This window comes from Oryctolagus cuniculus, chromosome 16 (genome assembly GCF_051225735.1).
Source record: "Oryctolagus cuniculus isolate XC-2025 breed Fujian yellow rabbit chromosome 16, ASM5122573v1, whole genome shotgun sequence".
NCBI classification, from domain to species: domain Eukaryota; kingdom Metazoa; phylum Chordata; class Mammalia; order Lagomorpha; family Leporidae; genus Oryctolagus; species Oryctolagus cuniculus.
The window spans coordinates 20,617,987-20,630,754 of record NC_142882.1 but is presented as its reverse complement, the minus strand read 5'-3'; the positions used below and the strand labels follow the sequence as shown (position 1 = coordinate 20,630,754).

Here is a 12,768-nt window from a genome sequence, read left to right as displayed (position 1 = left end):
GAGGCCACTCGGCCCACATAGGTGGGCACCCACGGTGCCTTGGGGGCCGAGTCCGGGACTGGGTGTGGCACTGGGAGGGAGCCCCAGCAGCCACCTCGGAGAGTTCGGATTTGTTTTAAAAGGCTTATTTATTTATTTATTTATTTGAAGGGTGGAGTTAGAGAGAGAGAAAGAGAGAGAGGTCTTCCATCCGCTGGGTCACTCCCCAAATGGCCACAATGGTGAGGGCTGGGCCAGGCTGAAGCTGGGAGCCCGGGGGGCTTCTTCCAGGTCTCCCTGGGGGCCTGACCTTGGGAGCTGGGCGGGAAACAAAGCTGCTGGGGCCGGAGCCCCAAGGAACTGTGTTCAGGCGACTGACTGTGTCGCTGACGATGGATTGATTGTGGAATGGGGGTGGCCGTCCCTCGGGGCGTGGGGCCTGGCGCCTGACGGGAGTGGGCAGCCCTGACAGCGCAGCGCCCGGCCGCCCTGGCCCTGGACGAGCTGCTAAGGCAGCAGCTGAGCCTGACACGGAACTTCGTAGAGGCCAGTCGGCACCTGCATGCGACCCTCCTGCAGTCCCTGGACGGCCACTCCTTCCACTACCACACCCTGGAGGAAGTCAAAGAGGTGACCGCGGCCCCCGGGGCCCTGGGGAGGGAGCTGGCGTGAGCGGGTGGGGGGCCTGACCTTGGATCTGAGAGGTTCCACTCCCGGGGGCCACCCTGGGGCCTGCCATTGTCCTGCTGTCCTCCCCACCGAGATTTCCCTGTGGCCAGCTTACCAAAGGCAAGTGTTCACTTTGTAAAAGCCTCGTGACAGAGAAATGTGTCACTTCCAGTCCTCTGACTTGATCTAGATTCTTCTAGACTTTTCTAGTGCAAAGTCGGAACTATATTATATAAATATTTATTCATTTATAGAAATAGCATCTTATGGGGCCGGCACTATGGTGTACCAGGTAGAGCCACCGCCTATGGCACCAGCATCCCATATGGGCGCCAGTTCGAGTCCCGGCTGCTCTACTTCGACCCAGCTCCCTGCTAGTGCACCTGGGGAAGGGTGGAAGATGGCCCAGGTGCCTGGGCCCCTGCACCCACGTGGGAGACCCGGAGGAAGCTCCTGGCTTCAGCCTGGCCCAGCCCTGGCCTTTGTGGCCATTTAGGGAGTGAACCAGCGGATGGAAGACTGTCTCTCTCTCTGCCTCTCCTTCTGGGCTCTTTCAAGTAAATAAATGTTTGAAAACAAATAGCACCGTACTGCATGTACTGTGCTATATTTTTCTCATTTTATATACAATTACTTTTAAAGAAGTTTTCATTTTGATTTGAAAGGCAGAGATAAAGACAAACATAAAGAGCTCTTCCATCCCCCGGTTCCCTCCCTAAATGCCCACAGCAGCTGGGGCCGGGCCAGGCGGAAGCCAGGAGCCCACGCGCTTGGGCCACCATGGCTGCGGGCTGCCAGGGTGCGCGTGCGCAGGGAGCTGGGCTCGGGAGCAGAACTGGCACTGGGGCCCAGGCCCTCGGATAGGGATGCAGACCTTCCGAGGCGTGGCTTAACCGCCATGCCCAGCCCCCAGCCCTCGGGCCTTGCAGCTGCCAGGAGCTGGGCCCACGCGGGGCTGTCACCAGGCAGGCCTGGGAGTGGTGCCGCTGCTGGCTGGGGAGCCACTTGGAGAGCCGTTCCCGGGCAGTGTAGCTGCAGGCTGGTGGTCTGAGCTCCCCGCGTTCCAGAGTTCTCTGCTTGCACCCCTTCGGGTCCTTAACCTGCTCCTCGGTTGGACGTGCGTTCATGGGACGTCACCGCCCTGCCCCTGCCCGTGACAGGGTCCCCGTCTGTCCACCCCTCGCCTGCCCGTGACAGGGTCCCTGTCTGCCCTCCGCCCACAGTACATCAGGCGGCACCGGCCGGCCCGGCTGACCATGGAGGACGCCCTGCAGGAGGTGAGGGAGGAGCTGTGAGCCCGGAGCAGAGCCCGAGTGGACACGCCCACGCCCAGGTGACCTTCGGAGGGGGAGGGGCAGGCGGCACTGGGGGTCAGGGCCCGAGTCCGACCTCGACTCAATCCCGGCCCCGCGTCTTCGGCAGGCTGTGGCGAGCAGGCAGAGTCCCGGTGGAGCCCTCTCTGCCCTGAGCAGGCCCGGAGCCAGCCTGGAGGAGGCAGGCTGAAGGGCGGAGCCCCTGCCGCATGGCCCCACCTGCACCTGCACCCAGAACCCGCCGCCTCCTGACTGCAGCCGAGCCCACCTGGGATTCCCACACAGAGGAAAGGGCTTTAAAAAAAGTCTTTATTTGAAGGCAAAACAGTAAAATCCACAAGAAGTCGTGAACAGCACGTGTGCGCGTCCCCTGGTCGGACGCGTCGGAACGAGTCACAGCTACGGGACGTGGGGACAAACCAGAGGCCGGGCCCGCGCCCAGGGCCAGAGGGACACGGCATCTCCTTGAAGAGACTTGGCAGGAACGTGTCTGTGCCGTCGACGGCGCGGAACGCGTGGCCGCCCCCAGGGCCTCTCCGCTCCGTTCCGCTCCGGGAACAGGCGGCCACCCACACGGCAGGGAAAACACAAAGGACAAAGTATCCAACTAAAGGAAAACCAGGCCCGGGGCGCAGGCCCGGGGCCATCCGCCGGAGCTCGCTCTAACGCTAAAGCCACGGGAGCCACGGTGGAGACCCCGCAGGCTCAGCCCGGCCACCCCGCGCCGCCCGGGGCCTCCTGCAGGTGAGGATTCCCGCGTAGGGGTGGGGGTGGGGGTCCCACGCCCTCGGAGCGTGCTCCTGCCTAGGCGTGCGTCAGGTCCTCCTTCTCCTCCTTCCGGGCCCCGAACGTGGAGACTGCGGGGGAGGCGGGAGGTCACGGGGGCCTCGCGGCCCCGCCCCCGCCGGCCCCGCCCCTGCCCCCGCCGGCCCCGCCCCGCGCCCACTCACACTCGTCCCGGGCCTTCATGCGGGCGATGAAGGAGTAGCTCTTGTTGCGCCGGTAGTTCTCGTAGGGGTCGTCCAGCGCCACGCCCACGCCCTTGTACTGGTCCCACTTGTCGCGCACGTCGCCCCCTTTGATGGGGTCCTGGATGCCCTGCTCCTTCGCGCCCAGGCCGCCGGAGCCGCTCCAGCCTGGGGGGGGGGGGGCAGGCGCCGTCAGAGCCGGGGAGGGCTGGCAGGGCTGGCGGGGCGGGCCCCACCCCGGTGCCGCGCGTGGCCGTGGCGCGGGCGGCCTCTCCCCGGGCCTCACCCATCTTCACGAGCATCTGATGTCCCTTGTTCTCCTCCCCAAGCCTCGAGTCAGGGATGGAGGGCGCCGAGTTAGCGCCCAGGCCGGCCGAGGAGCTACAATGAAGACGGTTACTGTCAGGAGAGCGGAGGCGTTTATTGCGGACAGCGGGCGGGCGGGCGGCCGGCGCGGGGAGGGGCGCGGGCTCCGGCCCTCTTCCTCCGCCTGTCCCAGGGCCGGGCCGAGTCTTACGGTGGCGTGGGGCTCCGGGAGCGCGAGCGGCGCCTCCTTCCCGGGGAGTAGGACTTGGAGCGGGAGCGCGAGCGGGACCGGGAGCGGCTTCTGGACGAGCGGGACCGGCTCCGGCTCCTGCGGGCACAGCGGCGGTCAGGGGGCGGAGGGGGGCTGGGGCCGCCGCCCCGCCCCGCCCGGGCCGCCCGCTCACCTGGACCTGGAGCGCGAGTAGGAGCGGGAGCAGGAGCGCGAGCGCGAGCGGGAGTAGGAGCCCGACGACTTGGAGGAGCGCGAGCGGGAGCGGGAGGACGAGCGGCCCCGGCTCTTGGACCTGCTGCGGGACCTGGAGGGGCCGCTGCCCCGGGGGGAGGCTGTGAGTGCGTGCTCCGCCCCAGCCCCGCCCCCAGCACTAGCCCCGCCCCGCCCCGCCCGCCGCTGGCCTCACCTGTTCCTCTTCTCCTGGCCCTTCCGCCGCCGGGCCCGCATCTTGGCCCGGAAGAACTCGTACAGGCCGTTCTGCTCCCAGCCTTCGCTGCGACAGGGATGCACGGCGCGTGAGCTGCGGCCCTGCACTACAGCGAGCGCTCCCACGGCCTCCCCACACCGCCGCGTCGCCCTCGGGAGGGTCCTGGGGTCCCGCCGTGACGGGGGTGCAGGCGCACGGCCCCCAGCGGTACCTGTTCCTGGGCCTGTCGTGCGAGGGCGGGCTGTAGAAAGCCTCCACGGCCGCCAGCAGCCTCTCGCTGGGCGGCATGGGGGGCGGCAGGCGGATATCCTTGGGGTCCAGGGGCTTGTACTCGTGGTCCTCCAGCTGCGGGGGAGCACAGCCCTCGCTGGCGCCCAGACCCCTCCGCCCGGCCGCAGCCCCACCTCCCCGGCCCGGCCCCGGCCCCCTCCCCCTCCCGGCCCGGCCCCAGGGGCTCCCCGAGGCCCAGCGCCCTCACCTTCACGAGCGGCGCCATGAGGCCAGCGGGGAGGTCGAAGTAGGGCACGTTGGGGACCAGGCTGGGGTCGTCGTGGTTGATGTGCGGGGGGCCCTGCCGCCGCATGTGGGGGGGCTGCCCGTTGAAGCCATGGGGGGGCGGGCCGAAGTCGGGGTGCTGGGGCCCCGCCCAGGGCGGGTGCTCGTTGATGGCGGGGTGCGGCATGCGGTGGCCGGGGTGGTGGTGCGGGGGGCCCATGTCTGCAAGACCCAGACTCGTGTCAGGGCTGCGGGCCTGACCCCGCAGGGTGGGCCCAGGGGAGGCTGGGAGGGAAGCCGCTGCCCCGTGACCCACCCCGCGCTGTGGGGTGCTGCTCCCGGGGGGGGGGGGCATGGCCAGGGGGGGATGCAGCCCTCACCGGCGGGGAAGTCCCCCTGCGGGTAGTCGAAGCGGTGCGGGTAGGGCGGCCGCTCGAAGGGGTGGCGCGGCGGGAAGTCGTCCTGCATGAAGCGCGGCGGGAAGCGGTTGAAGTTGTGTGGGTGCGGCGGCTGGTTGAACTGCGGGTGCTGCTGGTGCGGCGGGAAGGGCCCGCGGAAGGGCGGCGGCCGCTGCACGCGGAAGGGCGGCTCGCGCTGCCCGCCGGCCCAGGGCGGCTGCTCGTGCTGGCTGTTCCAGGGGCCCTCGAACTGGCTGTTCCAGTTGGGGTCGGGCTGGTTGCTCCAGGGCGCGTCGCGCTGGCCGTTCCAGCCGGGGTCCCCGCGCTGCTCGCCCCACATGCCCTCGTGGCTGTTGCCCCAGGGTGGGCAGTGGGGCGGCCCGCCCTGGTGGTGCGGGTAGGGGGGCTGCTCCGGAGGCTGCAAGGCAAGGCGGCGCCGTGAGCGAGCTGGCTGCCGGGCCCTCCGTGCCCCCACGCGGGCCCCCTCATCGCCCTGGCAGAGGGCACAAGGGCAGGTGCGCCTGGACCCCGCACCCCTGTGCCCACGGCTGCGGAATGGCCAGCACACACCTGTCTCTACTGCTCGCAGTCGCACCCCGGGGGCCATGCCCAGTGCCAGTCTCTGACCGGACCCAGCGAGCCACACGGCCTGGCGCACTGTGCCGGGGTGGGGACCTCAGGACCCGGGACAGCGCCCTTGCTGGGGAAGCACAGCCCTCACCCAGGGGCTCAGGGGGAGCGCCGGGAACGGGCCGCGGCTCGGGTGGCTGCCAGCCCCGCAGGCCAAGGCTGTCCCCTGCCCCCAGCCCGAGTTCCAAGCAATACCTGCTGTTGGCCCCAGGGAGCGACAGGGTGGGGCTGGTCAAACCACGGCGGCTTGTTGGGTGGGATCTGGTCGTGGGGCCCAGGGCCCCGGGGGCCGGCGGCTGCAGGGTCCTGGACGCCGCCCGCGGAGTCGTAGTCTGAGGAGCCGGGCATCTGGATGGCCGGCTTGCTGTCGTCTGCATCCGGGCGAGAGGCAGTTAGAGCGCCGCCAGCAGGAGGCGCTGCAGGGCAGGGGGCCCTCAACGCCCACCCAGAGCCAGAGCCAACAGGGCCAGGGCCTCTGCTTCCGAGTGACTTCCAGGAAGGGGGAGAGCACGCGCGGCTCCTTGGAGCGGCTGCTATGGGCGCTGGTTAAATAAACACCTGGGCCTATCTGGCAGGGGGCCGTCTCCCTGTGGAATCTGTTCCCGGGCTTCCTGGCGGGGCACTGCCCTGGCGCTCCCGGGACGGCCGCGTATTACCCTGGGGCTGGGGTCCCGCGGATGCTGGGAGATTTTACTGGCCAAGCAGCCTTAACCCGAAATCCAACTCTTCTGAGGCTGCGTGATGCTCAGAGTTCCAGGTGTCGGGTTAGGGGCGTCCAGGCCGCACCCCCTGCCCCCCCGATTCTCCGGTTTCACTCGGTGTTAATCAGGACCGCGCCCCCCGCGCCACGCTCGCTCAGCACCAGCGCCGCGTCCTCGTCCCAGCCTCTCTTCTCCAGGACAGTGCACAAGGAAGGAGTTGCGGGCGTCCCCTGGCCCGGGACCACAGACCCTCCCAGGACAGCCCACCAAGGGAGCCGAGGGGGCGAGGGCCGCGCACCGGGCTGGGTGGCTGCTGGGGTGGCCGGGGCCCCAGGGCAGCCCGCCGAGGGGGCCGGGGGCCGCGCACCGGGCTGGGTGGTCGGCGGCAGGGCTGGAGCCGGGGCGGGGGCTGGAGGCGGAGCGGGCGGCGGCGGCGTGGCCTTCACGTCGGCCTCCATCTGCGGCATCTGAAGCTGCGGCTGCGGCTGCGGCGGCGGCTGCTGCTGCTGCTGGGCCAGGCTGTTGACGAACTCCTCGTGCTGCGTCTTCAGGGTCTGGATCTGCTGCTGGAAGGCCAGCTGCACCGGCTGCACCACCGCCGAGTACTCGGTGATGAGCGTGGCCTGCGAGAAGGGCGCCGCCGGTCAGGGACCGGGGCAGGCGGGCGGGGCTGCCGCTAGCTGGACACGCCCCCGGCCCTCCTCGACTCCCCACGTGGAGGACGGGGGTCAACGCGGAGAGCTCAGCCCCCAGCCCTCCAGGGAGGCACGGCCGTGGGCCCAGCTCCGAGTCCGTGAGCTGTCTCCACACGCCCAGCCTGGGACCACTGTGACCCCACTCCAGAAACCGAAACAAACACGCAACACCGCGTCTGAGCACCCCCAGGCCCGGGCAGCCACCACAGGCAGCCCCTCGGAGCTCGCCGCACCTGGTACTGGCCAAGCCCTAGCGCCGGGCTCTGCAGCTGCTGGATGATGGAGTCATCGAAGTAGCCGTTCTTCTCCCAGAGCTGCAGGAGCTGCGGGGCAGGAGGGGGAGGCGGTGAGGGGCTGGCGCGCCCTCCCCGGCCGGGCCCCGCCCCGCCCCCGGCGCCCACGGACCCGCGCGATCTTCTGTTGCTTGTCCTCCTCCACGGCCAGGAAGCTGGTGCAGTAGATGGGCACGACGACCTTCTGCAGGGCGGCCAGCAGCTCCCGGGCCTGCTTGCGCTGGCTGTGAGGGAGAGACCTTCCGCGCGTCAGGGCCCTGGGACGGGACCCGGCCACGCGCCCGTTACCATCGCGGCTCCGGCCACAGCACCCTCTGCCTTTTCCGGGAACGGCCCCCAACCCTGCGGGGCGACGGCTGTGCTCCCGAGGCCGCGAGGGGAGGAGGGAGAGGCTGCAGCCCGGGCCGGCCGGAGCCAGGCCTCTCCCCCAGCTCCCCGTCCCTCCCGGGGTGGCCGCGGGGCCTCGACACAGCCCCGAGTGTCCACCCAGGGTGCCCCGGGGCCGGAGGGGCAGGGCCACGTCCCTGTCACTTGCTGTGCACGAGGCAACACGCGGCCGAGCCTCTTGGAGGGAAGGCAGGGTAGCCACTGACCCTCAGGCCTCGAGGACCCTCTGGCCACGGGCCCAGTCCCGTGTCCTCAGGGCCACTGAGCAGCACTGGCCGGGGACGCGCTGTGCGCCGCAGTGCACGGGGGAGGGGGCAGCAGGGTGGTGGCTGAGCCAGGGAGGGACGCAGGGCAGGGGTGAGCGGCTCCACCCCCAGTGCCGAGCAAAGGGCCGGGGGCCGGGAAGGACGGGGAGGGGAAGCGGCCCTCGGCTTCCGACGAAGGGCGAGAGGCCTGGCCCGCAGAGGCGCCGGAGGGAGCTGGCGGTGGCTGCTCATTTCCCGCGGTGGAGCCAACACCGTGCTGCACAGCACGGGGGACCTGGGCTGGGACGCGTGGGTGACAGGCCCGGCCAGCTTCTGTCACACTCATGGGGGGCCCTGTGGCTAACTCGGCCCTCCCCGCCAGCCCAGCCACGCTCGGAAGCTCTCGCACGCATGCGTCTCTCACCAGCCGAGCCCTGCCCTGCCCAGGTGTCTGGTTACTCTCGTTAACCTTCGCCAGAGACACGCAAGTGGCCGGCAGCGCCGCGCAGGACGGCGGTCAGCCCAGGGGCCCCGAGGGGCGTGGCCGAGTAGCCAGGTGACTGAGTGGGCGTGGTCGGCCCAGGGGCCCGGCACTGAGGCTCCCCCCCCACCCCCGGGGCCAGCCGCGCCGGAGGGCGGCGGCGCTCACCAGTGGTGCAGCACGTCGTTGATGAGGTAGATGAGGTGCAGCCGCAGCTCGAAGTGCGCGCCCTCGGCCGTGATGCGGCTGCGCAGGTGGCCCGCCATCAGCTCGCAGTGCGGCGGCGACTTGGCGTTGCTGAACATCCAGTTCTTGCCGGCCTGCGACAGCCGGGCTGCGGTGAGCGGGGTGCGGCGGGCCCGGGGCTGCGCCCGCCAGCCCGCGCCCCGGCGCCGCCCTCACCGAGATGGCGTCCTTGGTGCACGTGTCGATGATGGGCTGCAGCAGGCTGTCGAACTCGTTCATGTCCAGCTGCGTCTCCTCCAGCAGCTTCTGCATCTGCTGCTCCACGGCGTGGGCCACGGCCGCCGTGACCTGCTCCTGCGGGGCGGGGCGGGCTGCGTGAGCGGCAGGGGGACCGCCCGCTGGGCCACCCAGAGGACGGACAGACAGCCAGGGGCCACCGTCACCCTCTGGGAGCAAGGCGCGGGCGGCAGTCCCAGCAAGGCCGGCAGACATCTGGGTCCTGACCTACAACCTCACTAGCGTTCGGGGGTCTTTGCCCTTCAAGGCAACGCCCTCTCATCTCAGGAGGACTTAAGAAAGTGGACGGGCCGGCTGTGGCTCCCGGGAGGGACAGGGCTGTGTGAGCAGGGCCCCCGGCCTGGCTCAGGACGGTAAAGCCGCCTGAAGCACCAGCATCCCATAGGGGCGCCAGTTCGAGTCCCAGCTGCTCCTCTTCCCATCCAGCTCTCTGCTGTGGCCTGGGGAAGCAGTGGAGGATGGCCCAAGTGCTTGGGCCCCTGCACCCACGTGGGTGACCCAGATGGAGCTCCTGGCTCCTGATCAGCCTGGCTCTGGCCGTTGCGGCCATTTGGGGAGTGACCCAGCGGATGGAAGACCTCTCTCCCGCTCTCGTTGTCTGTAACTCTAGTTCTCAAATAAAGTTGCTTTTGGGACAAAGGCATCCCGAGACCCAGCCAGCGTCTTTTCTGGTGGAAGACCCGTGTCCGGCTCCCGGGGGCCCCCCCAAGCAGGGCGAGGCCATACCTGTCTGAGCGCCAGCAGGTGCTGCTCCTGCTGCTGGAGGTTCCACTGGCTCTGCTGGATGAGCTCGTCCATGGACGGGGCGCCCTGGGCCGGCGGCGGCTGCGGCAGGGGCGGCTCCAGCTCCGGCGCCTGCTGCTTGCAGATGACTGGCGGGAGAGGGCGGGCCGCTGAGAGGCGCTCACAGGGCTCCGGGCAGGGCCACGCCGCGGCAGCCCTCCCCAGATGCTGCTCCCTCACCAGTGCCACCCTGTCCTGGCCCCCAGCCCCGGGGGCCGCCCTGCCTCGCCCTCTGCCACGTCCCCTTTCTCCCTGTCGCCTGCAGACGTCACACCGCCACGCCCTGACCCTGACCCGCAGCCCACCCTGTGTGGGGAAGGCGCTGGCCAGGCTTCACCCGCAGGAGCGCTGGACACAGCCTCGGCCCTGGCTCTGAGCCTTGTTGGGTCACAACATCTGAGCCACCCCAAGGCGACCTGGCCTTGGGGTGCGGGGGAGGAGGGGTGTCTCCCAGGGACATCCGCTCTAGAATGTTCTCTCCCTCGTTCACTGCCATCACCAAGACGCCCCAAGATCCCACGCTCCCCTCTCAGCAAACGTAGCTGTGAGCGCCCTTAGTCCCAGGCAGCCTAGCTTCGGCGTCCCCCGGGCCACGGGGGACGCCCTCACTGCCCCCCTGCACCCGTCTCGGGCCCTCCCTGCTCCCCCGCACCGTCTGGGGCCCCCACTGCCCCCGCCCCCTCCCCCATCACTCCTGGTGATGCCCCTCCCGTCTGACCCCTAACCTCTGGGAGCCCCGTCTGGGTTCGGAGCCCTGTCCCCTGTACCCCGCAACGCCAGGGGGATCCGACACAGCCCCATGGCTGCACGTGGGCGTGGGTACTGACAGAGCCCGTCCGCTGTGCCCCGTCCACGCAGCCTCTCCTGCGCACCCACTGAGCTATCAACAGCCCCGCACGCGGGTCCTAACTCTCTGCAGCAAAACAGGAGCTTGGGGGAGGCCTTGGCCTTGGTCTATTTCCTCTCAGCCCGGCCCGGGCACGCACTCCCAGACTCCGGATCGCACCCCGTCCCCCCCCCCCCCCATACCGGCGGCCCTGGGGCAGCTAGCATGACCCGACGGCTACAGAAGGGCGGGAGCACAGTGGCACTTCGTGGCTCACGCTCTTGCTGCACTCCGGGGCCAGCGCCGTGGTGTGGCAGGTCAAGCCACTGCCTGGGACACCAGCATGCCCTTAGGTGTTGGTTCGAGTCCCGGCTACGCCACGTCCGATCCAGCTCCCTGCTAACGCGCCTGGGGAAGCAGTGGAGGAGGGTCCGAGTGCTTGGGAGACCCAGAAGAAGCTCCTGGCTCTGGACTGGCCCAGCTCCAGCCGTGGTGGCCATTTAGGGAGTGAACCAGCAGATGGAAGACCTGTCTCCCCACGCTGTAACTCTGACTTTCAAATAACCAAATAAAAACAAACAAAAACCCCACAGGTCCAGACTAGGAATTTTATAGAACAAAAAACAAAACCCTGCCCTTACCCCAGCGTTTGCCAAGAGCAGCCCCGGGGCTCGGCCCAGGGGCCGGTGCACCTGCCACCCCCAGCTCCCAGGATGCATCCTGGCCCTCCCTACTTCTCCCCAACTCTGGCCACAACAGGACCCCTGCTCTGGGCGTCGGCCGCCCCCACCAATCCCAGCCAAGCGCCTCCCCTGTCTCCCACACCCTCTGCCCCGCTAACCCCGCCCACTCCAGCTCCCAGCACCTGAGGGCTCTCTGATCCCTGGGGTGGACACGGCCACAGCCACCTGGCCTCCAACTGCGTGGGTTCTGCCCGTGGATCGCAGCCGCCCCACGCCCACTCCCGCCCCCACAGGACCACGCCGGCCACACAGCCCCAGCCCGCCGGACCCCGCTCCCGGCCTCATCTCTCCGACCCAACGAGGGCCAAGACCCAGACGCCCCGGCCCAGCCCTGCGCCATCTGCCTCTCACTCAACACCTACCCCGCAGCCGCGACCCACACCAGGGCTGCCTGACGACACGCCCCTCCCCGCCGGCACCTGAGCCCCGCGACCCCGGCCTGCGACTCCGGGGGGGGGGGCGGGGGTGCATCAGACCTCGACCACCCGACGGCCCCCCCAGGGCGCCCCCCAGCGCGGAACAGCAACCTCGGGGAGCCCGAGCCCGGGGTCGCGGCGGACACTCACGCTGCTGCTGCTCCAGCGCCAGCTTGCACTTGTAGTAGCTGTAGAACTCGCCCCCGAACAGGAACGAGAACTTCGGGTTGTCTTTCTGCTTCTCCATCGTCATCTTCTCGAACTCGGGCCCGTTGCGGGCCACGAACTGGGCCAGCTTGTCGATGACATTCCGCAGCTCCTGGTCTGCGCGGAGGCCACGCGGGGCGTGAGCGAGGACCGACCCCTCCCCATGGCCCCGCGGGGGCCCCCACACCCCGTCCGCGGAGCCCCGGGCCGGGGGTCGCCCTGGAGGGGCGGGCCCCGGAGACACCGCCTTCGTACGGGTCCCGGCAGGGGCCGCACGCGCGCCGGGGATGCGGGGACCCACGGGAGGAGGCCTCAGGCGAAGCCGCGCGAGGCCGAGCCCCGCCCCCTCCCGGGCCCGGGGGCTCCCGGGGGGCGGCGCCGAGCGCCAGGGCGCGCCAGGGAGGGAGGAACGGCCTCCCCGCCGCGCAGGGCCTCACCGTCGGGCGGCAGAGGCATCTCCATGGCTCCTGCCGCGGGGAACGTCCTCCGGCGCCTTAACGATGGCCCACCAGCGCCGTCTGCGGAACCCGGCCGGAAGTGGCGCGCGGGAGCCGTTTACGGCGCGCCTCGCGGGCCGCTTCCGCCCGCCACTTACGGCCGTCGCCCGGAAACTCCGGAAGTGAGCCCCAGGAGGAGGGCGGGGCGAAGCCGCGCGAGACCCGGCGCGCGGGCGTGGTGAGCGAGGCGCACGCGCCAAGATAGTCGCGCGCATGCGCACTTCGCGGCCCTGGCGCGCGGCGCCGCGGGGCTGGCAGGGTCGTCGCGAGCGGCCGTTACCCGGCGCCAGGGCGTGCCCGCGGGCGAGAGGAGTCCGGGGCGCTGTCCCTCACATCCCCCCGGGCGGCCCGGAGCGCGCGGGAGCCCAAGACCCGGGGCGCCTGCCTGGACGGGGCGGTTGGTGGGTTTGTAGCAGGCGGGTAGACCGGCGCCTGCTGTAACTCGGGCCGGGACGCGCAGGGGCCGCCGACGGCCCACCCCCTCGAGGCTGATTGACAGCCGTCGCGGAGCACCCCACCGCCTTGGCGTGGGCTCGGGGTTCCGCAGAGCGAACCGAAACTCTGGATCGCATTTTCCGGGGACTGCTGTGAGGC

The 12,768-nt window shown here is 70.2% G+C and overlaps 2 protein-coding genes across 9 annotated transcripts in view; one reads left to right on the top strand and one right to left on the bottom strand.

The window, feature by feature from the left end:
• The window catches only part of C16H19orf44 (chromosome 16 C19orf44 homolog), a 29,563-nt gene extending 27,252 nt beyond the window's left edge, over nucleotides 1–2,311 (top strand). Inside the window, exons 7-9 of one of the 4 annotated variants that reach the window (XM_089316474.1) lie at nucleotides 524–609; nucleotides 1,872–1,981; nucleotides 2,071–2,311. In XM_089316474.1, coding sequence (XP_089172600.1) covers nucleotides 524–609; nucleotides 1,872–1,943 — 158 coding nt within the window. In that variant the 3' untranslated portion in view covers nucleotides 1,944–1,981; nucleotides 2,071–2,311. Of the gene's footprint in view, nucleotides 1–442; nucleotides 610–1,871; nucleotides 1,982–2,070 lie in introns of those variants that run through there. The other 3 variants (XM_008249330.5, XR_016223375.1, XM_089316475.1) reach the window with 3 other exon arrangements.
• On the bottom strand, nucleotides 2,253–12,278 carry CHERP (calcium homeostasis endoplasmic reticulum protein). Of its 5 annotated transcripts, none has more exons than XM_070058925.2 (18): nucleotides 12,115–12,278; nucleotides 11,621–11,794; nucleotides 9,429–9,574; nucleotides 8,622–8,759; nucleotides 8,388–8,539; nucleotides 7,219–7,330; nucleotides 7,047–7,136; nucleotides 6,486–6,741; nucleotides 5,613–5,788; nucleotides 4,770–5,205; nucleotides 4,373–4,611; nucleotides 4,106–4,239; nucleotides 3,874–3,960; nucleotides 3,640–3,783; nucleotides 3,447–3,563; nucleotides 3,216–3,310; nucleotides 2,912–3,097; nucleotides 2,253–2,818 (listed from the first exon to the last, which is right to left on the bottom strand). In XM_070058925.2, the coding sequence occupies exons 1-18, from the start codon at nucleotides 12,137–12,139 to the stop codon at nucleotides 2,766–2,768; spliced, it is 2,760 nt and encodes a 919-aa protein (XP_069915026.2). In that variant the 5' UTR covers nucleotides 12,140–12,278; the 3' UTR covers nucleotides 2,253–2,765. The 5 variants fall into 5 exon arrangements, with proteins under 5 accessions (XP_069915026.2, XP_069915023.2, XP_069915022.2 ...); XM_070058922.2 differs by having other exon boundaries at nucleotides 3,640–3,771; nucleotides 6,417–6,741; nucleotides 7,219–7,363; nucleotides 12,115–12,275; XM_070058921.2 differs by having other exon boundaries at nucleotides 6,417–6,741; nucleotides 7,219–7,363; nucleotides 12,115–12,274.
• Between the last annotated feature and the right edge of the window lie 490 nt (nucleotides 12,279–12,768).